At 38.6% G+C, this 25,987-nt stretch overlaps 3 protein-coding genes across 3 annotated transcripts; all 3 read right to left on the bottom strand.

Moving 5' to 3' along the window:
• Window positions 1-7: 7 nt before the first annotated feature.
• On the bottom strand, window positions 8-7,543 carry LOC139954038 (uncharacterized). Its single transcript, XM_071953698.1, has 3 exons — window positions 7,243-7,543; window positions 6,009-6,851; window positions 8-1,752 (listed from the first exon to the last, which is right to left on the bottom strand). Exons 2-3 carry the CDS (start codon window positions 6,810-6,812, stop codon window positions 907-909), a joined length of 1,650 nt encoding a protein of 549 aa, XP_071809799.1. The 5' UTR covers window positions 6,813-6,851; window positions 7,243-7,543; the 3' UTR covers window positions 8-906.
• Window positions 7,544-8,705: 1,162 nt separating this feature from the next.
• Window positions 8,706-17,534, bottom strand: LOC139954036 (uncharacterized). Its single transcript, XM_071953682.1, is given in 4 exon segments — window positions 8,706-11,498; window positions 12,842-12,960; window positions 15,649-16,476; window positions 16,479-17,534. Coding segments are annotated over 4 exon segments (3,459 nt in total). The 5' UTR covers window positions 17,466-17,534; the 3' UTR covers window positions 8,706-9,973.
• A 4,169-nt stretch (window positions 17,535-21,703) lies between these two features.
• LOC139953772 (uncharacterized) lies at window positions 21,704-25,783 on the bottom strand. The gene is made up of 2 exons (XM_071953338.1): window positions 25,617-25,783; window positions 21,704-24,990 (listed from the first exon to the last, which is right to left on the bottom strand). Exons 1-2 carry the CDS (start codon window positions 25,680-25,682, stop codon window positions 23,896-23,898), a joined length of 1,161 nt encoding a protein of 386 aa, XP_071809439.1. The 5' UTR covers window positions 25,683-25,783; the 3' UTR covers window positions 21,704-23,895.
• Between the last annotated feature and the right edge of the window lie 204 nt (window positions 25,784-25,987).

The raw sequence follows: 25,987 nt of genomic DNA, 5'->3' as shown, positions 1-25,987 counted from the left end.
TTTGTGTGGATCATTGTATTCTACTTTTACAACATCTTTCTACCCATATGCATTTTATAAAAAACGGTTACAAACGTTTTTCAAAGACCAACTCGACCGATCCAAGGCAACGTGTTCCTTTAATGTACTTGATTCATGCCACCATGCAAAGCTTAAAAACACATACAGGTACAACCAAATAATAGTGGGGGAAATTTGTTGTCGCGCTCACAAATTTCTTTGATACATTCATCAAAATGGTTAGATTATAAGGAAGATTTGTTAATATTTTGTATTCAACTGTACTCTGCAATAAAAATGTGGAATATTACACATGTACTCTCTGAGTTCGGTTCCAACTGGGTAGTTTCTATATTGATTATTCTTGTCACCCATCAGCGTTTTGCCCAGGATTTCTTTAATCTGTGAGTGGTGGAAAAATGTTTCCCCGGACACCATTGAGAGGTCGATCAGTTTTATGTTAGATCATAAAGATAGACTAAATGCACAGAAGCGCTCAAAATTAATGGCTTTGGATACCAATGCAATTTCTAACTGAAAGTACAGGAAATGGCGTGCTAACCTTGCGGTGCTTACTGCAAAAAAAAAAAAGACGTCACACATGTCATAATGCAAATTCTTTGTGAACGCGCAATATGGCGGCGTAATTTTTCTTTGAACCTGTGCAATATACGCTAGCACAAAAAGTTGCTTACCGATAAACAGCGCTATGAAATTGGGCCCTAGTACTGCCTTGTCTGGTTTTATTTGAGAATGCTTTGCCGCAAAAGTCACAAATAAACAGCTTCTCTCTTTCTCATGGGTTAACAGATGACCATTTAATTAAGTTTTGAGTGAGAAGGCCTTTCCACAAAGGTCACGCAGTTGATGTCTCGAAGTGTTTTCCTACAACAGAGTTTTTGAAAGTCACTGAGTACAAAGGCTTTTCAAATCTGCAGGGTGGACTCTTTGATGTTGTTCCAGATAAGCCATCAATACAAAGGATTTTCCACAAATACCACAAACGAAACGTTTCACTTCAGTGTGGATCTTTTGGTGTTTCTTTAGGGTGTATATTTGAGTAAAAGCCCGCCCACAAATCTCACAAACGCAGGTTTTCTCCGTCACATAAGAACCCGTATGGTTTCTCTGATGATCTGCAAGGATGGATTTGCGCTGGAAGGCTTTTCCGCAAACGCCGCAAACAAATCGTTTCTCACCAGTGTGCACAACCTGGTGTTGGACGAGATTGGTTTTATGTGAAAAAAATGACCCACAAATGTCACACTCGAATGGTTTCTCTCCAGTGTGGACCCGTTGATGTTGAGACAGGTTGTTTTTCTGTGAAAAACCTTTTCCACAAGTACCACAAATAAATGGTTTCTCTCCAGTATGGACTCGCCTATGTTTTACCAAAGCATCTTTAAAACAGAATGCTTTTCCACAAATATCACAAGCAAATGGTCTTTCTCCGCTATGAACACTGTTATGTTGTATAAGTATAGTGTTACTTGCGAAGGCTTTCCCACATACTTCACAGACAAAAGTTTTCTCTCCACTGTGGACGTTCTGGTGCCGCCTTAAGGAGCTGCTCTGAGCGAAGGATTTCCCACAAGTGTTGCAAACATACGGTTTCTCTCCAGTGTGGACTCGTTGATGGTTTGTTAGGTTGTTTCTGCATGCAAAGTCTTTTTTACAAATGTCACAGTGAAACATCTTGCCGTCTGAGTGAAGATGCTTCTTAAGTCTTTTTTGATCTGGGTGATCTATGATCTATACCGATGTCACAAACAAACGTGGACTCATTCATGCTATTTTGGTTTATTTCATAATGTCTAAATCTCTCACGCAGATTGGCAGCATTGTTTTTCAATTTCTTCTTAACAATTTTCACTGATCGCAATAGTATCAACTCCTTTCAAAAAAACATTCCAGTTGAAAGTTTATTTCCATGCAGGCCACAGTCACGAATTTCGATCGAATGGAAATAAAAATCTGAGTTGGTTGACATAGCACACAAAAAATAGTTTTCCTCGAGTTGTTGTTTCCTGCAGTGCTTGCTGCAGTGCAAAAACTTCTAGATTCAAATTTTCTGTCAGTAAGTTCAATTTTATCACAACATTTGTAAAGATTAAGAAAAAAGAAGGCGTGTTACCAAAACTTTCTTGCACAAATTTTCTTCTTCAATGTGGAGTTGTTTACTTCCAGCTGTGTAAGTAAAATAAAATGGATGGGAAATAGTTATAAACAATTGACCATCTGTATAAATACCTAGTTTACTCTCTCTAGTTCTAACACCAACAGTCAGAGTGAAGCCCAGGTTATACTTCATGAGAATGCTTTAGCGTAAATTTAACGTAACAACTCTGTTTTCGCTGCGAATATTCAAACGTGTTGAGCACAGCTCTCAACTGCCGCAAATTATTCCTTGCAAATTTTTGGATACTTAAATAAGGCTTACCGCTGCTGACTCTTAAAAACAGATTCATTAGGAAGGTCCGTTTTGAAACTTCAGTTAAGAAGGTGTTTATTTGTAACTTTTTTAAGTTATGAATAAAAAAGAGAGCACAAAATACTCACAAGTTTTTCAGTGACGTTTCACCACATTTCATTGGCAACTCTTAACAGCTAGCCGATTTTTCTCCTTTTTACGACTGGAAGTGGTCTTCTCACCGATAAACCTTTACACCGATGAACTATAATATCAAAAAAGGAACAGAGCCACACAGATTACGACTATGAAGTAGATTTAAAATTGTAACTACTGGGGCGCTGTATTCCTTTTTTCGAAATTTTGACATTATCGATCGTTCTACATGTAGTTGCTATTAAAACGTAACCCTCCTCCCAACGGCGGGAGGAGGGTTACGTTATCGCAACATTCAGTCATACCGATAATGTCAAACTTTCGAAAAAAGGAATACAGCGCACCAGTGCAGTGGAAAAGTTTACGTGTATAACGCCACCACTTTTCCATTAGATATGTAGTGTCTAATTTTACCTCAATGAGATAAAAAAATAATACTTAATAATACTAATAGGTATCGGCTTTATAATATAATATGCAAATACGATGACATGTGAGTGAAAAAGTGGTGGCGCCATACGGAATTAGAATTTATAGAAAGTGATCCCACAAATAAAGTCATGGAGCATGCAGGGCCATGATGTTCACGGTCAACAATGACATGATGATGATGGGAGGTAACCTAAAGTTCACAATTCACTAAACCAAAAATGGAGGTAGAAATATCTACCTTGCATCGCATGACCCATCATGCAATGTCATGAGTGACTAACATGACTAACCATTACAATAACCGTAAACGTGGTCTTCTTGGGTAAAAAAAAAAAATAAGGAAACAAACCCAACATTTCCAATGATACCAATGGAAACTGGAAAAGTTATGCACAATAATGTGGAGAAACTGAACTTACCTTTCTGAGTGATAGACTTGAAGGAACAAGTTTCTCGACCACAAAGTGGTGCAAATAATATCTGCTAAAAATTTGAGCTATTGGTTTTTTTTTCTAGGGGTTTTGCAGCGCCCTCATGCGTTTATATTAAACCTGACAACAAACGGCGCGCAGGGGCGGGGGGCGGGGGTTGGATGGGGGGGCGGGGGGCGGGGGTTGGATGGGGGGGCGGGGGGCGGGGGTTCGTTGGGGTGGGGGGCGGGGGGCGGGGGTTGGATGGGGGGGCGGGGGTGGATGTGGGCGGGTGGGGGGTTGGGGGGCACAGAATTACGGGGATAACTAATACCTCGTGAATCTTGGTTTCTGACGGGAATTTTGAGAATAATTTCCAATCAATTCAGGAAAAGTCGACTGCTATTGTGTTTTCAAATTTTGGGGCAGAGCGATTTTTTTGAGCTTGAACAAAGCTAATTAAATGGGTAACCCTTCATATCATATCTAGACCCTTCCAGAGATCCAGGCATCTAACCTTTCATCATTGCTGGAAACTTTAACCCATGATGAAGACTGGCAATGACAAAATTTACTTTTAACTTCCAAGTTCATCATGTCCCCCATGTGCTACATCAGAGATAAATACACTGTACTTGTTTTCAAAGCACAAATAAAGACCACAGTACCCCCCCCCCCTTCAACAGCCTCATACAGTACCCCCCCCCCCCCTTCAACAGCCTCATAAGCTTTATGAAAAAATAAACACAATAAAAATCTCAAAAAAAAGTATAAGGTTGATTCCCAATTGTTTATTTATTTTGTGAAATAATCAAATGTTCTCAATCTCCAATCTATAACAAAATACTTTCTCTTCAAAGTTAATCATCTTACAAATACTTGTTTTCAAAGCACAAATAAAGATCAGAGTAACACCCCCCCCCTTATACAGCCTCATCGGCTTGGAAAAAAAATAAACACAATCAAAATCTACACAAAAGTATAAGGTTGATTCCCAATTGTTTATTTATTTTGTGAAATCATCAAATGTTACATCAATTTAGAAACAAATACTGATTCTTCAAAGTCAGTCATCTTACTATTTTTTACTTGGTAATTACTCAAAATAATTATTAGCATAAAACTTTTCTTTGTGACAAATAATGGGGAGAGGTTGATGGTGTAAAACATTGTGAGAAACGGCTCCCTCTGAAGTGCCATAGTTTTCGAGAAAGAAGTAATTTTCCACGAATTTGATTTCGAGACCTCAGATTTAGAACTTGAGGTCTCGAAATCAACCATCTAAACGCACACACCTTCGTGTGACAAGGGTGTTTTTTTCTTTCATTATTATCTCGCAACTTCGATGACCAATTGAGCTCAAATTTTCACAGGTTAGTTATTTTATGCATATGTTTAGATAACCAACTGTGAAGGCTGGTCTTTGACAATTACCAATAGTGTCCACTGTCTTTAAAGACCCGCTTGAACGAAAATGTCAAGTTGTGAACTACGCTGAATTTCATTTGAAATGTTTTCAAAGATAAGGAAATCGAGTGATATGATTATATACAGTGTAGATTTTAGTTGTGTAAAAAAAACAATCATTTTGAATACCCTTTATCCAACGATTTTATCCGAGAGATTTGCGAAAAGCTCCGTTATGTAATCACTCTCAAAACGTCATAGATGGGAGCTCCAATTTGTAAAGTCTCTTTGTTGCAGCGTGGAGGTTTAACGAAGCAAACTCCCAGACATGACGTCAGCGGCATTGTCCCTTGACGCGCGCCGTCAACGGCAGAAGTGCTTTTAGTTTTTAAAAACCTTTAGGTTTAGGCCTGATTTTTTAATCGATAATTACAAAAAATTCAGAAGTGTTAGCTACCTGCGTCTTGAGTGTTCTATGTCATGCGCCAAGTTTCCTTGAGGATAAATACATTATTACACGCACGCTCGTGGAAATAGAAAACAGCGTGTCTGCGTGCCGTCCTATATCATATCCAACATGGCCTTTTGGCCTCGTTGGATTTGGGACGCAGAAGCGCTATATTTTCCATATTCCATGACTGCACTTGTGTGATATCTTATATTGTGAGAAACGGCTCCCTCTGAAGTAACAAAATCTTTTGAAAAAGAAGTAATTTCTCAACAAAATATTTGAAATGGATTTGAGACCACAGCTGAAAACATGTGTTACGTTGGTGTAAAAGGTTCAATACAAATGGTTTTCTCAAATTGGGATGCAAAGACATCACAATAGATTTAAATAACAATATGTGAATTAAGATTTTCCACAAAGAAAACCCGGGGCCCCAAAATGTTTCTCACAAAAGCTGATGAAAGAAGTTATTTTCATTTGACAAGTCGTTTCCACCATGCGTTATCCACATGATTTTTTCTGAGAGTTGACTTGGTGATGGTGTTGGCAAACTCAAACTCTTTCTTTAAAGTGCTGACGTGCTATAAGTGATCATGTGACTTCTAAATGAGAAGAATTCTCTTCACACCTCACAATCCGATAGTTCACAGTCTGTGGATACGCTGATGGATTGTAAAATAACTTTTACTCGTAAAGGCTTTTCCAACAAAAGTCACAAACGATTGGCTTAAATATCTCAATGTGTGTGGACCAGCTGATGGCGTGTTAGATTATATTTATGTGCTACGGATTTTCCACAATATTCGCAAATAAATGGCTTCTCTCCCGTATGGACCAGCTGATGACGTGTTAGGTTACGTTTATTTGAGAAGGATTTTCCACATTTATCGCAAAAAAATGGCCTCTCTCCAGTGTGGACCAGCTTATGGCATGTCAGGTTACTTTCATGTGAGAAAGATTTTCCACAAATATCGCAAACAAATGGCTGCTCTCCAGTGTGAAGCAGCTTATGGCATGTCAGGTGACTTTTTCGTGTGAAGGATTTTCCACAAATGTTGCAAACAAAAGGCTTCTCTCTAGTGTGAACCAGCTTATGGCATGTCAGGTTACTTTTTTGTGAGAAGGATTTTCCACAAATGTCACAAACAAAAGGTTTCTCTCCAGTGTGGACCAGATGATGTTGCGTTAGATTACTATTGCGGGAGCAGGATTTCCCACAAAAATTACAAACAAATGGCTTCTCTCCTGTGTGGTAACGCTGATGTCTTGTCAGCCATGCCTTATATTGGAAACCTTTTCCACACAGATCACAAACAAATGGTTTCTCTCCAATGTGGATTTCCTGATGGACTGTCCGCTTAGCCTCAGATGGGAAAGCTTTTCCACCACACAGATCACCAACAAAGGGTCCAGTTTGGTCATGTTGTTGGTCTGTCTGATTTATTTTTCTACAAAGTTCAAACACCGTCAATTTTTTTCCTAAGCTCACGGACAGACGACGCTTTTGAATGCTTTCTTGCAAGAGGTCACTTGCTAACTTTTCCATCACGCTTGTCTCCAGCAACACCTGGACTATACCATTAACCTGCAGAGGGGTAGACAAAGGGATTCAAAAGTTCAAAACCTTTTCTTTTGACAAACTTAAATTGCTTCATGGCAATTCATGCCTGCAGGTTAAATAATGACCATAACCTTAGAGCAAGATCATAGATGGAGCAAGGAAGAGATAACAGTTACAGGTTATGCCAAATAAAAAACAGTTGATCGTCCCCGTTCCCTGTCTACATCCTTTTATGTTTACTATTTGTTATCTTACGTTTTTTGTAAAACAAAAGAAAATCTAACGCAACGCTCTCAAACACGGTAAAACACTTGTAACCGTCCGTTTCATGAAACAATATTTAGTGAACAAACTATTTATCAAACTTTCAAAGGGTTTTATGTTATGCACCAAGTTGTTGAGAAACTAAACCTACCCTTAGATGTTTCTATCCCGAATTAAATTGTGTCTTTCAAGGGAAAAGGAGACTGCTAATAAGTTTAAGAGCTCACTGAAACAAGAAATTGATTCTTGATTTGCAGCGCCCTCTATGCTGACGACACGGACGACATGTGCGGCAACCTCGTCCCCATGGAGGGTCGAGCAGTACTGCAATATCTCTTTCATGGTTAAAAATAAAGTAATGGTGACGATGTTGGTTGCACGGTTGGTATGAGAGAGGTTTAAGGATCGGTGGAGGGGGCGTGTCAAGACATGTTTAGAAAATAATTGCCCCAGCTTAAATAAGCCAAAGGGACAGTTTGTTTGACAAATTTGTTTGGTTTAATTGTGGGGTTTGTTTGGTTCTTGCTCTATGGTTTGATCCAGGGAAACTTTCCAGCCAGTATCCAGCCACCATTTTCACAAATTTCTACAAAATTTAATATCAATTAAACTAAAATTAATATCAGTTAAACACTTTTTTATTTCAAAACAAATGAAAAAAGTCAAGACAGGAATGAACTTTTCTGTGATCCCTCATAGGGCCTGGTGTGGATTTCACAAAGGTAGTCCTAAAGTAGGACTAGTCCTAAGCAATTCTAAGAGATAGCACTGGTCCTAAGTTAGGACCAGTAACTCATCCTAACTTAGGACTGGTCCTATCTCTTAGCATTGCCTAGGACTATTCCTACATGTAAGTTAGGACTACCTCTGTGAAATCTACCCCAGGGGTGGATTTCACAAAGGTAGTCCTAACTTAAGACTAGTCCTAGGCAATGCTAAGAGATGGTTGGTCCTAAGTTAGGACCAGGAACTCATCCTAACTTAGGACTGGTCCTATCTCTTAGCATTGCCTAGGACTAGTCCTAAGTTAGGACTACCTTTGTGAAATCCACCCCTGGACCCATAAACCTGGACGCTATAAAAGAAAGAAAAAAATTGCTACGGCCTATGTTTTTCAATTACCTGGGGATGTATGGCTCGACTCCTTCTCCCCATCCAACCAAAGGTTAAGAGAAGCATCTGACAACGTTAAGCCCAGTTTCTAACTTCACGCAAATACAGATGCGCATCAAATTTGACGTGAAGTGACGTCAAAACTCTGTTTTCGATGCGAATTCCTAAGAGAGTTGAGCAACGCTCAATCCAGCAAAATATTACTAATTGCGAATTAGTGACGTCAACATTTGCTTCCTGTTCGCAGGATGTATAAACCAGACTTAACTTTTCAGAAAAGGTTCATGTTTATATGCTGTGTAAATATCATGTTCCCCGTTCGGTACATCAATGATGAATTCTGGTTTTCAAAACACAACTAGAGACCAGACTAGTCCATGCTTTCAGAATCCAACCAAGCAACATCCAAACAAAACTTTTTTTCTGTTGATTCCCATTGTTATAATTTCCGACTCATTATTAAACAACTCATCCAAAATTACTTCATTGTATAACAAATAATGTTTTTTCACTTTTGTTACTACATGTATAACAACTTTTTATCATTGATACAAGAGCGTTACATGTACATAGTATCTGAATTAGCCATTTGCGCATATCTTGAAGAATTTCTGGTACAATGACTTGTTTAAAAACACAATGTACATGTATCTTACATTTTTAATTCCTCAGACTATAGAGACAGATGCTTTGTAAAATGTTTCAGGGCAAGCTTTTGTCATGCAACCTCCAGATGAGCAGGGCTCAATTTCATAGAGCTGCTTAAGCACAAAATTTTGCTTAAGTAAAAAAATCCTTGCTAAGTAAAGTCAGATTACCGGCCAAGACTCCACTCAATTGTTATGCTGAGTCGACAACAGCTAAATACCAGTCACAGGGAATGTATATGTCATGAAATTGTGGCCAGTTACATGTGTAAAATAGGCAAGCCATTTTCATGTTTAAGCAAATATTTTGCCCATGGTACCGCAGTGCCGTACGCATCAATTCAGAATCATCCATAGGTGTTCCTGGTCTCTTACGCAGCTAAGCAAAAGCTTGCGCCTAATCATGCAACATAGCATCTCGATAGTCCGAGGAATTCAAATTTGTGGTAATCAACCATTCACTATAACAAACATTTTAAAATATGTAATATGCGAATGGCTTATCGGTAGCTACCACAGTGGCTTTGACTGTTGTTATAAGAATTCACATTCTGCAGAATGCCATGTCATCTAGCCAGAACCATAATGCAGCTCTAGCTACAAATACTCAGAAGCACTCCAGTAGTTTGCTATCGAAAATACAAAGAGCCCTCGTGTGTCCAAATACAAACATTGGTTTTTACAAATCTTACACACTACATGCAAATGGAGAACATAAATTAAATATCATTTAAAAGTCGAAACATTTCAGTGCATTAACTGTGAACTACCAAGTATGTACAAGCAGCCAAAAGTTTGATGCAAGAATTTTAACTGTCTCTTAATGACGATTTACTTACTCTAAATGATGGTTTTTTCATAAACTGTAATTTTGTCTTGGCTTCAGTTTGGGTTTTTATATGCAAAGGTGAGAGTCATCACTTACGAAAAAGTCTTAAACTTGGATACAAATTTAAGGTATAAAATTTCGAAATGATGCCATTTCTAACACTTGGTGGGTTTTAAACCTAGCTGAAAAAGAGCATACAAGCTTTATTTATTGGTTCAAAAGTTATGACCTTTTGAAACGTAGATTACGTCACAATCTGAAAATAAACCATGTAGAAGAGAGGTCTAGTTTATTTATAAAGGCGGCGGCTCTTCTTCAATTACAAAAATCAATGTTTCCTCTGAAGTGTGGATACGCTGATGGCTTGTCATGTTACTTTTTTTTGCAAAGAATTTTCCACAAATATCGCACACAAATGGCTTCTCTCCAGTGTGGACCAGCTTATGGTCAATCAGGTTACTTTTTCGTGAGAAGTGTTTTCCACAAATATCGCAAAGAAATGGTTTCTCCCCCGTGTGGAAACGCCGATGGCGTACCAAGTTAGGATGAACGGAGAATGATTTTCCACAAAAGTCACATTTAAATGGTTTCTCTCCAGTGTGGGAACGCTGATGGCGTTTCAGATCTGATTTAGCTGAAAAAGTTTTTTCACAAAAGCTACAGTTAAATGGTTTGGGTTTTTCTCCATGACTGTGGACTTGCTGATGCCGTGTTAAGTCACTTTTCATTGAAAAAGGTTTTCCACAAAGGTCACAAAGAAATGGTTTTTCTCCAGTGTGGATACGCTGATGGCTTTTCAAGCTACTTTTGGCCGAGAAGTGTGTACCGCAATGTTCACAAACAAATGGTTTTTCTCCAGTGTGGATTTGCTGATGGCGTGCCAGCTTGTACTTAAGGAGGAAAGCTTTTCCACAAATATCACAAGCAAAGGGTCTCAGCCCAGTGTGGGTACCCTGATGGACTGTCAGATCATCTTTTCGTGTGAAGGCTTTTCCACAAATATCACAAACAAATGGTTTCTCTGCAGTGTGAATACGCTGATGGCGTCTCAGGACACGTTTACTTGAATAGGCTTTTCCACAAACATCACAAACAGGTGGTTTCGCTCCAGTTTCGACACCCTGATGATTGTTTGTCTGATCTTCTTTGTTCTGTTTTTCTTGACAAAGTTCAGAAACGGTCTCTCCAGTGTGGACCAGCTGATGGCGCCTCAGATCCAATTTAGTTGAAAAAGCTTTTTCACAAAAGCTACAGTTCAATGCTTTTTTTCTACTCTGACTATGGACTTTCTGATGTGTCAAGTAGCTTTTCTTTGAGAAGGCTTTTCCACAAAGTTCGCAAACAATTTTTTTTTCTCCAATGTGGATACCCTGATGGCGTGCCAGGCTGTTCTTATTTGAGAAAGCTTTACCACATACATCACAAACAAATGGTCTCTCTCCAGTGTGAATACGCTGATGGACTGTCAGGTTACCTTTTCGTAAGAAGGCTTTTCCACATTCATCACAAACAAATGATTTTTCTCCAGTGTGGATACGATGATGGTTTATCAGGGCAGCTTTGAGTGAGAAGGTTTTTCCACAAAAACGACAAACAAATGGTTTCTCTCCAGGCAAATCATTCATTTTCTCCTCTTTTTTGCAATGGTCAGAAACGTTCAATTTGATTCCCAGGTTTACAACCAGACGACGCCTTGATCCGCTTTCTAGCAGGATGTCACTTTCTAACTTGTCCATCCTTTCATTACTGTTCATAACTCTTAGTCTTACAGAGTCAGTGTCAAGCCAGACTCTAAAGTCGGAGGAAAAGTATTGCCAGCTGTACAAATGAAAGGAAATTTAAAATGGTAATTACTATTAAAAAGATTACAAATGATGTCATCAAGGTACACTATACAAAATGGAATATGTTGGTACAGTATAAACCTAGTCTAGTTTTGGTAATTGTACATGTTTTTGTAACCTGTAATCCTCTTTGTAATAAAATAAAACGTTCATCTTAGAATTTGTTGAGAATAGACCTTATGTATTGACGTCATCCAGCTGACATCTTAGAGGTAAAACGGTGACAAAACAATTGAAACAAACAAATTTATATGCGCGGAGCACAGGATTGGCCAATGAACAACCTCCTTTTGACCTCTAGGTGAGGGCGCCCTACTGAAATGACGTCCTGTGCATAAAGTCTATTGAATCATAGAGTAATCAACCAGTCCAGAACGGGTCAAACAGGTGACAAATAACTTTCTTGAAGCCACTTGTAATTTTTTTCTTTTTCAATGGAAACTTGATGATTGTATTGTCATGTTTAGGTAGACAGGGGTGGGTTTCACAAAGACGCAGCGAAGGAGGAGGGCAACAATTAACTAGTGATATTGGACCCCCAAGTCTCTGGCAAAAAACATGCGGTCCAGTAAATATTTAAACAAACTGCGGTCTTACTTTAACTTGTATTGTAGAGTTTCTCCCCAAATTTGAACAAATGACAATGTCAAGCTTAGCCTTTGGTTTGGCATGTTTGGTTTAGAGTTGTTGAGTGTTGGGACCATGGACCCTTCATCATGTCCACGGTTGGATGTGGACTGTTTTCAGTTTCACGTCAAAAATAAGTGCTTGACCTTTAGAGAGATTGAGATGAGTTTTTGAGCTCTTGAATAATTCTGGGATAACTTTCCGTATGGCGCCACCACTTTTTCACTCATTTTTACAAAAAGGGATATCTCATTGAGGTAAATTAGATACTATATTATATCATATCGAATGAAAAAGTGGTGGCGCCATACGGAAACTTTTCCGGAAATTAGTCTAGGACTCTACTCTAGCTAGTGTCAATCAATATTATGTGATGACGTAACTACACAATCTGATGTACACATGTATGCCAGTAACGGAGGTCGACAACCGTCGACTTGTCCTTGTCCATACGTCGAGTTGTCTACACCGTCGAGTTGTCCGCCGACGGACGAGTTGTCTTTACACAAGTGACAAAACAGTTACAGTTACACAGTTTACACTTCCGATGGCATCAAAAACCGGTTTATATTTTTACGTTCTTCTTCAAATCAAAGTACCACAAAGTCAACTGATTATGCCTATCGAAGAGTAGAAACCACGGTTTTCAAATTTTGAAAGTTATTCACTTCATTGTAAAATATAACTTACCATTCTTGTCGACAAACGTATGAAAAATACAAGCTTTCAAACCACCATTCACTTTCTCGATGCACACACAAAAAGAACGTTCTAAAAATAATGTTGAGCTCTTTGCAGAGCAGCGCCCTCTATGCATTTCTGCGTTTAGTGAGAAAAAACAAAGGGGCGGAGACAGTGCATAGGCCCAATGGGGAACTTTTGTGTTATGAATCGATTTAAAAAAAGGGGGAGTCTTTAAAAAACATCGGGAACCTTTTTTGAGGATGGTACATATGTACAGAAAGAAAAAAAACATCCGATGATGATATATCCTGGTGGAGACTCTGGAGTTTGGAAAATACATGCAGTTTGAGCCAACAATTTTACTTGACAGCTGATTTTTGACAAAGCTGTTTGGGTTTAGAGCATAATTTTTTTTAATAACTCCCATCCAAAGGCCTGAGGTTGTTTACAACTGACCAATAAAGATTGCTAGAAAAAAACAAAACATTGAAGGCTGATAGTGACATTGCATTGTTCGTAAACTCTGTAAGTTGATTTCTATACTTTACTCTGTGTCATGTTCCCTGTATGCTATAAGTGATGAGTACTCTGGTTTTCAAATCACAAAATAGAGACCAGGGCACATTTTCAAAGAGCTGCTTAGCACAACAAATTTCCTTCTTAGCATGACATTCCTTCCTTGATAAAAACAATATTACCCATCAAACTTCCATATGTTGCATATCTGTGGGAAATTTGGTTGGCAATTCTTTTTTTATCAAGGAAGAAATTTCACGTAGGCAAACTTTTGTGTGCTTAGCAACTCTGTGAAATTGGGGCAAGCAAGACTACCCAGGTCAAAATTCCAGTTGAACCTAGTTAACTGGGGTCAACTGGTTCAACTGGATAGTGATCAAACTCGTCCATTTTCCATATTAACCAACTGGTTTGGACTAGGTTTAACTGTGTTCAACTAGGTTGAAATTATAAACCAGTTGGTCTCTGTCCATTTTCCATATTAAACCAACTGGTTTTAACTGTGTTTTTAACTAGTTTATCAACTGGTTTCAACTAGTTCCAGTTAAATCCAATTTAACTAGGTTCAACTGGAATTTCGACCTGGGTAGTCTTCCCTTCCCACCTCATACTGAGGTTTGTTTAAATCATCAAAACAAATCAAAGTCCAAACAAAGGTGTCCTGATCCAATTGTTTTTATTTCTGTCTCCTTTGTCAAAATTATTTACATCTTTTATTATTACAAATAATTTCTCTTCAAAACAAATCCTCACAGGATAACTACTATTATTTTTGGTTCACTCGAAAAAGTATTTCTAGTACAAAAGTTAAATTGCTACAAATGTTATCAATTAAAACGACATATCAAATTACCCGAAAGCACTTAAAGCTAAACTAAAATACAAGTTAACACAAATAACACAGCACTCCTTTAAAAAGAAAAAGAAAACAGATTTAGTCATTGCAAACTGCTTATACATAATAAAATGTACAATGTCATTTTGGTTAAGGGGTCCCCTTAACCAAAATGACATTGTACATTTTATTATGCAAACAAAAAGTTTAAGGCTTGATGTTTTGACCCTTGCAGAGGTTTGTGTCCTAGCTCTCTAGTTTCAGTAGTCTTGAAGTCAAGACGGTAATTGTTAAACACGAGGTAGTTACGGGGACAGTACACACTTTCGATCCCAGTATGTGTGCGAGTCAGTCGCAACGTGTGTTTGGGGAGGGGGGGTGGTTCTCCTCTTACCTTGTCGACTAACACGTCAGCCATTTATAGGGGTCAAAATTTTGACTCCCATAAATGGCCGACCATGTTAGTTCGCACAGTAGAAGGAAAACCATGCAATTTCGAGGCAAACTTGTGTGGATCATTGTATTCTACTTTTAAAACATCTTTCCAACCATATGCATTATATAAAAAACGGTTACAAACGTATTCGTTTTGACCAACTCGTCCAATCCAAGGCAACGTGTTCCTTTAAGAGTATTTTCCACCAAACAATCCAGTGTGGACAGCTCATGGGTGGTATGCTTTACTACAAAAGTAAAAAAAAAATGCTTTCTCTTCAAGGCCTAATGTCATGGCTCTGCTTACCGCCAAATTCCACGCTTATGATCACGATTCCCCACTTACGTGCAAGCACCAAATTTCTGCACTAGCCTTGTAAGTGCAGAATGCCTAGTAATGTTGAGTACACATGCGCAGAAGCCAAAAATCGCCTCTAACTTGTGAAATACGCTTGCTGTAAGCACAGAATTCCCTGCTTCCATAAGCGCCGAATTTCTGCACTAGCCTTGTAAGCGCAGAAGCCAAAAATCACCTCTAACTTGTAAAAAAACGCTTGCTGTAAGTACAGAATTCCCTGCTTCCATAAGCGCCGAATCTCTGCACTAGCCTTGTAAGCACAGAAGCCAAAAATCGCCTCTAACTTGTGAAATACGCTTGCTGTAAGCACAGAATTCCCTGCTTCCATAAGCGCTGAATTTTTGCACTAGCCTTGTAAGCGCAGAAGCCAAAAATCGCCTCTAACTTGTGAAATACGCTTGCTGTATACAGAATTCTCTGCTTCCATTAGCCCTGGTTCTGTGCTAACGGCAAGCAGAGCCATGAAATTGGACCCAGGTGTGGACAAGCTGCTGATGAAATGTCAGGTTACACTATCAACAAGAAAATGTTTCTCCACTATATGGTCATAATAATGTTTTCTTTCTAGTGTGGACACGCCAATGAGACCCCAAGTAACCACTAGTTGTGAACCCTCTTCCACAAACACCACAACAATAGACCATAATTTTTTTTATTTAACAAAAATTATGGTCTCTTTTTAGCGTGGATTTTTTCTCCAGTGTGGACACGCTGATGACTTACCAGAGCATCTTGCCGTGGAAAAGCTTTTCCACAAACATCGCAACCAAATGGTTTCTCTCCAGTGTGGATACGCTGATGGCGTCTTAGATGTAATTTTATCGAGAAGGCTTTACCACAAACATCGCAACCAAATGGTTTCTCTCCAGTGTGGATACGCTGATGGCGTCTTAGATGTAATTTTATCGAGAAGGCTTTACCACAAACGTCGCAGTCAAATGGTTTTTCTCCAGTGTGGACACGCTGATGGGTGTTCAAGGAACCACTTTGTCTGAAAGCTTTTCCACAAACATTACAAATATATGGTTTCTCTCCAGTGTGGACACGCTGATGATTAACCAGAGCATCTTGCCGTGGAAAAGCTTTTCCACAAACATCGCAACCAAATGGTTTCTCTCCAGTGTGGATACGCTGATGGCGTCTTAGATGTAATTTTATCGAGAAGGCTTTACCACAAACGTCGCAGTCAAACGGTTTTTCTCCAGTGTGGACAAGCTGATGTTTAACAAGTTGTTTTTTTTCAGCAAAGGATTTGCCACAAGTAACACAAGCAAAAGCTTTCTCACTGTGGACACGCTCTTGATGGGCGATTACATAAGCTTGTGTTTTGAAGAATTGTCCACAAACATCACAATCAAAAGGCTTCTCTTCTGTGTGGACACGCTGATGAGAGATCAAATTACCTTTGATTGGGAAGGCTTTTCCGCAAACATTACAACAATATGGTTTCTCTCCGGTGTGAAGACGCAGATGGATGTCCCTGTAACTTTTACTCCCGAAACATTTCCCACAAAATTCACAAGCAAAATCTCTTTCTCTCCATTGTGGACTAGCTGCTGATGGGTGGTCACATAAGCTTTACATTTGAAGAATTGTCCACAAAGATCACAACCAAATGGTTTCTCTCCAGTGTGGACACTCTGATGATTTACCAGAGCATCTTGCCGTGGAAAAGCTTTTCCACAAACATCGCAACCAAATGGTTTCTCTCCAGTGTGGATACGCTGATGGCGTCTTAGATGTAATTTTATCGAGAAGGCTTTACCACAAACGTCGCAGTCAAACGGTTTTTCTCCAGTGTGGACAAGCTGATGGGTGTTCCAGGAACCACTTTGTCTGAAAGCTTTTCCACAAACATTACAAATATATGGTTTCTCTCCAGTGTGGATACGCTGATGTACTCTCAGTGTCTTAGATTCAGCGAACGCTTTTCCACAAACATCACAACTAAACAGTTTCTCTCCAGTGCGAACACGCTGATGTCTAACAAGTTGGATTTTTTCAACAAAGGATTCGCCGCAAGTAACACAAACAAATGGTTTCTCTGAAGAATGGTTGCGCCTATGATGAAGTTGCAGATTACCTTTCGCCGCAAAACCTTGTCCACAAAGATCACAAGCATAGGGTCTCTCTCCAGTGTGAACACGACGATGGGTTGTCACATGAGATTTTACCGCGAAGGCTTTTCCACATATGTCACAGTCAAATGGTTTCTCTCCAGTGTGGACACGTTGATGAACTGCCACTGACGGTTGCGATGCGAAGCTTTTACCACAAACTTCACAGTCAAATGGTTTCTCTCCAGTGTGGACACGTTGATGAACTGTCACTGACTGTTGCGATGCGAAGCTTTTACCACAAACTCCACAGTCAAATGGTTTCTCTTTAGTGTGGACACGCTGATGGGTGATCAGGACACCTTTTTGTGAGAAGGCTTTTCCACAAATATCACAAACAAATGGTTTCTTGTCATTGTGCTTACACATATGGATTTTCAGTTTACTTTTTAAAGAGAATTCCTTTTCACAAAAGTCACAAGGATAAGGGCAATTCCACGGTTAGTTTCGTTACACTTTTAGCTGCTTAGCACAGCTCTGTGATCTCCAATATTAACATGAAAGCCTATCAAGTCTCCATTTTTGTACCATGGCTACATCTTGGTTAGACCTAATATACAACAAAATTACAAACTTCTAGACACATTTATTCCGTTGTTATGATCAGTTTAATTTTGGTTAGTTACGTTACAAAAAAGGGACATGGAAAAAAAATGCATGTCTTTGAACAAAAAGTTTCCTCAAACAGGGTACAGCTGAAACAAACTTTACTATTTCTATAACTACAAGGGTACTAGCAAGTGTTTTGGTAGGGGAAAAAATAAAATAACTCATATCAGTTCCAGGCATTGCCCCAAAATCATGGTTAGTTACGTTACAGTTAGTTACGTTACACTTTGTCCGTGACTAATATTATTTGTGATACACCCTTTGTACTTCACTCACAGCTCTAATATGGTCTATATTAGTAACTAGTATGCAATACTACACTATATACAAATCAATTAAGCAAAAACAATGGAATAAAGTAATATTTGGTAACAAAATTGCAAAAAAGGTATAAAAAGCCATTACCTCGCCATATCATTAACCCAGGTCACATATATTACAAAATGTTTATATCTGTAACATATAAACTTGTTCCTTTACATTCATAAGCCATGCAGTATTTTAAAGTCACAATAAACCAAGTGAATTTCTCTCTTACATAGATACCAAAGAAAACAAAACAATAGAAAGGATGTTAAATGAGTCGCTTGTCTTGACTCTTGGTCATGGACACTAATCTTACAGTTAAACAGAAATTTTGAAATGCTCGCGATTGTTGACATTTTCTGGCACATCTAGCTTGAAAATCATTTTGTCCCTCGTATAGAAGATACAAACATTTTGAGTGGGCCATTTTACAGAAGATGCTTCACTGCCCCTCCCATGCCATCCACATGACCTTTGCCATGGGAGGTGCAGAAGAAAGTCCAGCGAATTTCAATCTTGTGCTGCTCTTGAAGTACAGCTGTCACGCTCCACAATGCTTTTCAGCTTAATGCTTAAATGGGCAGTCTCTCTCTCTTCATCACACCCTCCCTCCTTTCCTAACCCCACCCTGACCTACCAACACCAGTTCCTCTTTGCCCTTCTACTACATACATGTACCCCCTCCCTAATTAATACCTAAAGCCTTTGATTATCCATGTACAAAGGAAGACTTATTATAATATTAAACCTTTTGAACACGTTCCGGTCCTACTGTTTTTTGTGCTTTGTCCTTTAAAATATCTCTACGAGATGCACATCAAAATGTTTTTGTTTTTTTTCACACTAATCGCATCCCATGGTCTGTTTGCACAGGGCAACAAGCTTATAATGAGTTTGCTTCCCCCTTACATACAAGCTGATATTGTTGACGATTAGACAGCAAAATCTCTCGCTGTTTCTTATGTCACAAAATGTCTGGACGGCCACTGCCTTTTTCTCCTTGTGTTTTTTTGTAGTGACTAGCTGCCTTTATGTTTTCTTAGTGTTGCTAATTGCTTTTCCTTGTTTGAAAATGGCCAGTTTGATCTATGGACATAAAAATAAGGAACAAAGTCAATCAACTTTTTTTAAAATTGCAATTTTTGTAACTATACACATATGTATGTACCTGATGAACAATGTTAGAATTATACACATGCAGCACTTGTACACAAACTCTCATTAATTTAGTATATAGAAGAGAAATACAACTTTAAGATAACCCTTTAAAATAAAATTCATGTGGATTACACCATGTAACTTTATTGTCATCAAACTTACCCCAAAAAGTTCACCACAAAAGTTGAAGAAGATGAACTTGTAGGACAGGGGTGTTGCGCATGGATCTTGCATACATAATATGCATACAGACAAAATGAGGCACATGGCAAACAAAACATTGCTAGAAGTTGAATTGTGGGTCAAAGAACAGTATCACACTTCCCTAACTTGTTTAAACTCTACAACATGGCTGAAAACTTATGCTTGTGTCAACTTAGCAGCATCTTAATAGTCTTTATGTCGGTTAGTTACGTTACGGTCCGGTTAGTTACGTTACATAGTTAGTTACGTTACAGTTTTTGGCTGCTTCTATTTTCCACATGGTACAATTTTTATGATTTTTCCTTCCTTATTTTAATTAAGGATTGCACCAAGTAGGAAAATTCAAGATATAAACATTTTAATTGATTGCCTTCTCTACAGGCAGAAACAATTGGAAGTTTTGGTTAGTTACGTTACATAAGGTTTAATGGGGGTACAAGCTTCACAGATTGATGGTCTGAATCTATCACAAACACAAATTTTGACGATTGCAGCCAATGTGTAGGTCCAATCAATGAATAAATATGACTAGATTGATTTGATACCTTGTTATCTTCCCCCTTCAGTAGTAAATTGAAGTTGCACAACTTTTTTACACATAATTTCATGATAAAACATTGTTGGCACAAAAATTTTTTTTTTGTAACTTTCTTGCAAAGACATGACATTGAAACAATTTTTTCCTGAATATTTGATGTATATGCTACAATATAAGCCTAATTTTTACTTAAAAAACCCAATTCTAAATTTTGAGGTCATGTCCACTTCTTCATGGAATTGCCCATAAGGTTTCTCTCCAGTGTGGGTAAAGTTATGAGTTCTCAGTGCGGATTTAGATGAGTAGGCTTTTCCACACAAGTCACAAACAAATGGTTTCTCTCCTGTATGGACACGCTGATGATCGGTCAATTGGGATTTACATGTGCAGACTTTTCCACAAACATCACAAACAAATTCTTTTCCAGTCTCCATATTGTTCAAAACTTAAGTCGTCAATAGTTGACAAATTTTCCAGAAATGGCCCCCCAAAAAATTAAAACCTTTTTTCTTGCTGTTTAGCAATTTTAGGTTTGAAACTTTCAGTCAGTTTGTATTTTGGAGGGGCAGGGAAATACCTGTCTGCATAAATTTCCTAAAAATCCGTCACAGTAATCCCATAATTGCAACTAAAAAGCAGTTAAAAATCTGTCACAGCCGTGTAGATACCATGGATTTTTCAGGGAGAATTAGATCTCTATCATATCATGTTTATCTGAGACCGTGAAGATATGCTGACAGTGATGAGATTGGAGACGAGTGAAAAGCTCTACAGCAGTGAAGTCCACTGTCTGTGTGCGTATGCCACTCAGTGTATAGCACAACCAGCCCAGGATTGTTTCTATTAATTTGTTTACTCTCACCACGGAGTTCCCTCTATGGTACCAGATAAGACATCCACTGATCCACCAAGAAGCTCAAACCGGACGGTGTAAAAACTTGGCGCTTAATATTTATAGTCGCACCTTGCTCTGAAACAAGACGAGTGAATGTAAGAAATATCTAACCGTTTTCCTCTCCCCGGTCTACTATTGTGCTTGGGTCACCACGTGTACTTTACGTACCTTTGGTCTCTTTTACTGTTTTAGCAGGATGATGGTCGGCCGGCGATCAACGGCGCTGTAGGATCGACTGAAATTGCTTGTCATGTCGGTCATGGATGTGTTCCCAGCATAGAAGGTGAAACTGTTTCGACTACAAAATGCAAGTCAAAACAACCACTCCCGCCAAAACATTATAAACGATAGAGTTACGCAGGATCGATAATCCAATTAAAATCCTCTGTACGTGGAAAAGCTCGCATAGAAGTTGGTGTGCACCCACTCCACCCACTACTACAATACAATGCGTGTAATCAACTAGGGTAACGTAATAGAGGTTTAGTAGTAAGCACTTTGTGCACATTTTGATATCTCTGTGACTTTTTGTCAAAAGTGCGGCGGGGGGATCGATGGGGGGGGGGGTGCATTAAGAGTCCTTAGCAACAACCGGACGATACCACTACTCTGTAGGTAGGTTATGTAAATCCAAATTGATTCCAATGTACAATGTATTACTGCGTAATGACTCAGCCAATAAAGCTATGATGCTTTTTTAGGGAAACATAGATATTCTATATATAGGAGATGCCGATCAGAAGATGAGGAAGGAAAGAGCGTCAATGAAATATCGGGGGGGGGGGGGGGGGGTGTGAAGACAACCAACAAAGAAAGGGAATTTAAGAGGCCCTTTTAAAAGCTACCTATTGCATGCATAAAGTTGGAACCATTCAGAAATCTCCCAGCTCGAAGTCACAAGTATGTATTGTAGAAAAACACAAACGTAGCCTTTAGTCAAGGCGCACGCGGCACCCCCTCGGTGCCGCTGCGAGCGCCTTGAAGACAGGCTAACCGAAATGGGGCGAGGTGCACCCGTGGCCGCTACCAATAAATCAACTCACAAAATAGTAAATAGTGCAAAATGCTCAAAATCACTTTGAACATAAAAAAATCAACACTCTTTCAATGTCTCACAGCTTTTGGAAGAAATTGAACTTTTGTCCCTGCTCAAAATAATATGGGGAACAATGGAAAAAAAAAAAACCAAAACACAAATTTACTATAAACATAAAAACCATTTGTTATTTTGCTAATGGCATTCTGATTTATTGGCAAAAAAATATCAAGACAAAATGCAATACAAGTAACTTAGGAAAGTTTCAGGTGAAAAAGTGTTGATTTGCTGAGAAAAATAAAAAATAAAAATAAAAATCACTGTGTTTTCTTACATCATGGTATTTCTTACAAACATAGACTAGACTACATCCATATTTGGCAAGGTAAAAGAGTGTACAAACTGCATCAATGGCCACAGCATTAGCGCCTGGACATCAATCCTCAGAAAGCTGAGAAAGGATTCATGCTTGAATTGTTTCTCAAGTGTGCATTTGGCAGCCAGCCACAACTACCCATGACCACTGAGCACAACCCGACATAAAAAACGTGTTAATTTTGCAGTAGGAAAACCCATCTTGACCATTTAACATCTTGGATCTTGTTGTACTCCAATCCAATTTAGTGTAATTAAACTGAGACTGAAAGAACAAAGAGTCTGGTTCTTATTTGTGAAATGAGTACTAGCATTTATTACTGGTATTGGATACCAGGAACATGGCGAAGATTGTGGCAGAAATTAAGTTTAGTAACAGAGTGCAAATTTTTCTGCATCATAGACTTTGTTTTGTTTACAAAAAACAACACTATGTAGTATTTAGTAAAAATTTAAAACTGTGAAGATTAAGTCTACTAATGAAAGCAAAATACTACTAAGCAATTCATTAAGAGTGACATATAAAAACTTGTGTAAGTAATAATAAACTAGATGCACCACTCTGCAACCAGTTTAAAGAAAAAACATAAACTAAATAAAGACAAATATTGGTTCTTTTAAAAACAAAGATGACTATTTCAATGACTGATAAATTTAGAATGTCTTGCAAAGATGTAGGCCTATAACTCAGAGTTTACAAGCAAGAAATTTGGGCAAATACCACAGCTGGTGCGGTCTTGATGTTTCATTCCAGACTTATACTCTGCTCGTCTTCAGGAGAAGTAGATTCAACTATTCAAAACAATTGAGACAATTTTCAGATCACACACTCCTCTCAAAAGAGGCTAAACTTATAGTTGTATAAGCCTGCAAGTTTACTAGTTATAGTAATTTCTATGCACACCATGCATATATTCAAGCATCATCATTTCGTTATTACATGGTGTTACCGCAAACTCTTCTATATCTTATGTCCACCATGCAAAGTTTCAAATCCTACTTATCATCATTTCTGTTTAAATTGTCACTTAAAGGCACTGAACACTATCGGTAATTACTCAAAATAATTGTGGCACTAAAACTTATTTTGTAACAAGCAATGGAGAGCTGTTGATAAAAGTTTGTGACAACAGCTAAAAGCTGTTTATTATGCATCTGAAAGCACACAAAGTTGTGTACTGTTTTTTTGTCTTCTTTCATTATTCTCTAGCAACATACTTTGATGCCCAATTGAATCCAAATTTTCACAGATTTGTTATTTTTATGCATTTCATATGTTAGGATACACCAAGTGAGAATACTGGTCTTTTAGACAATTACCAATAGTTTCCAGTGCCTTAATAAGGAAAGCTTTCTACCATTATTCGCTATAAACTGTGTGAGTTGGATGTAAATCTGTGGACATTGTGTTTTGTGTCCTACAAAAAGTACCCAGCCGCCGATTTCACCAAACTCTTCCTAACTTAGAATTAATCTTAGGACTGAGGATGAGTTAAGTTCCCAATCCATAGACGCTACGACGCATTGAACCCATCCACAGATAGGACGAGTTACTTGTCCTAACTTAAGATAGGATTAATCCTAGCGTTTCGTGAAACCAGCTGCAGACCCTTTAAAACGAAGTGTTTCTCTCAAGAGTGGATACTCTCTGCATAGAATGGTTTGATGAGTTAGAAGCCTATCCTACAAATGTCACAAACAATGGTTTGGCTGCAGTATGCATACGCTGATGAACAGTTAACTGGCCATTGCGTTTAAAAGCTTTTCCACATGTGTTACAAACAAACCTCTTCATCTCAGTATGGACAAGCTGATGGGTGGTTAGGTTAGTCTTATTAAAGAAGGCTTTTCCACAAAGGTCACAAACAAATCTTTTCTCTCCAGTGTGTATTCGCTGATGAATTGTTAAATGGCCTTTACGTTTGAAGGCTTTTCCACAAATATTACAAGCAAAACGCTTCAATTCAGAATGGACAAGTCGATGGGCAATAAGGTTCGGTTTATTTGAGAAGTTTTTCCCGCAAACATTACAAACAAATGGTCTCTCTCCGGTGTGAAATCTCTGGTGATTTTTTAAATCTCCTTTTTGTTTGTAACTATTTCCGCAAATATCACAAACGAAGGGTCTCTCTGCAGTGTGGACACCTTGGTGATGGTTCATCAAGTGATGTTTATGCGTGAAAGCTTTCCCGCAAATATCACAAACAAAAGATTTCTCTCCAGTGTGGACACTTTGATGGATAGTCCGTTGCCCTTTGCGCTTAAAGGCTTTCCCACAAACGTCACAAACAAATGGTTTCTCTTCAGTGTGAACATCCTTATGACTAGTAAGGGTCTTCTTACGTGAAAAGGCTTTTCCACACACATCACAAACGAATGGTTTCTCTCCAATGTGGGCACGCTGATGACCGGTCAGGGTATGTTTATGCGAGAAAGCTCTTCCACAAATGTCACAGACAAATGGTTTCTCTCCAGTGTGGACCAGCTGATGAGTGCTTAGGTTCTTTTTTTGTGAAAAATCTTTGCCACAAATATTGCAAACAAATGGTTTCTCGCCCGTGTGGACTCGCTGATGATATGTCAAGCTGTGTTTATGTGAGAAGGCTTTTCCACAAAGATCACAGGCAAATGGTTTCTCTCCAGTGTGGACACGCTGGTGATTGGTCATTTGAACTCGACGCTGAAAGGATTTGCCACAAATATCACAAACAAAAGATTTCTCTTTTGGTTGTTCTTCCGTTTGATGCTTCATCTTTTCTATGTTTTGAACGTCCTGTTTTAAAAAGAAAAATCAGAAAGCAAATCTTTTAATGGCACTTTTTAAGGTTTAAAATTAACTACCCTTCCAATCACAAAATATTTGTACAACCTGTCCACAAATCCACGAGGATTACCAAGCCCACGTTGGGCTCCTCCGTTGCAGACTGAGCTGAGTGACTAAATTCATTCCCCTTTAATTACCAGCAGGGCTAGGCTAGCTTGAGGGTTACTAGCCCCACTTGTGTGGCCAAGGCTGCTGTAAGATTCAGCTAGCCTTCTTGGTTGGCCACACAAGTTGGGCTAGACTCTACGAGTCTAGAGCAGAGGGTTACATTATCGCAACTTAATAGTTTCTAGAAGTACACGGCCACCATCATGCCCTCATATTTCTCTATTTTATGGAACCTGGTGATTTCCATCCCCTCGGTAACTACAGATTTTCTACCTCCACATTACAAACAATGAATGATGACAAAATAATGAATAATTACTGAACAAAAACAAAAGAGAATCAATCATCCCATAAAAAATTGACAATCAATGAATCATCACCGACTTAATAATTGCTGGGTGGAGGCCTGGCTAGCCTAGACAATATGAAATCTATAGACACGATAAAATAAAGAAAAACTTACGTACCCCTTCAACAACAGACGAGTTCATTTCATCACATTTTCGACTCGTTTTTATATCGCCTTCTTCCATTTTCCCCGGTGCATGTTTTTGTATGCACGGCGATACTGTGTGTTTTTGTCATTAATTTTGGAGGCATATAACCAACACGATAACCAACACGACGTATGAAGCTTAACCACCAATGGTTGTGATTAAAATACGCATGCGCAAGTTGTGATTAGTCTCTTGCAGTCGTAATGTTGTGTTTATTTTTGAGCCAATACTATTTTTTGTATTAAACCATCTAAAGTTCAACCCCGTCATATTTTGTAACGTAACTGCTTTGGGTAAACTGTCTACTGACACCTTTTAATGGTTGGATCATGAATGGAGGT

This window comes from Asterias amurensis, chromosome 22 (assembly GCF_032118995.1).
Source record: "Asterias amurensis chromosome 22, ASM3211899v1".
In the NCBI taxonomy this organism is placed as follows: Eukaryota; Metazoa; Echinodermata; class Asteroidea; order Forcipulatida; family Asteriidae; genus Asterias; species Asterias amurensis.
The sequence above is the reverse complement of the archived record's forward strand: the minus strand, read 5'-3'. Positions and strand labels throughout refer to the sequence as shown.

Excerpts from the sequence above, each read along its gene's own strand:
- LOC139953772 (XM_071953338.1), bottom strand. The coding sequence starts at position 25,682 with ATGGAAGAAGGCGATATAAAAACGAGTCGAAAATGTGATGAAATGAAC. Across the intron at positions 24,991-25,616 it reads ACTCGTCTGTTGTTGAAGGG|GACGTTCAAAACATAGAAAA; the intron begins GTACGTAAGTTT and ends TTTTTAAAACAG.
- LOC139954038 (XM_071953698.1), bottom strand. The coding sequence starts at position 6,812 with ATGGAAAAGTTAGCAAGTGACCTCTTGCAAGAAAGCATTCAAAAGCGT. Across the intron at positions 1,753-6,008 it reads GCCATCAGCTGGTCCACACA|ATCATAGATCACCCAGATCA; the intron begins CATTGAGATATT and ends ACATCGGTATAG.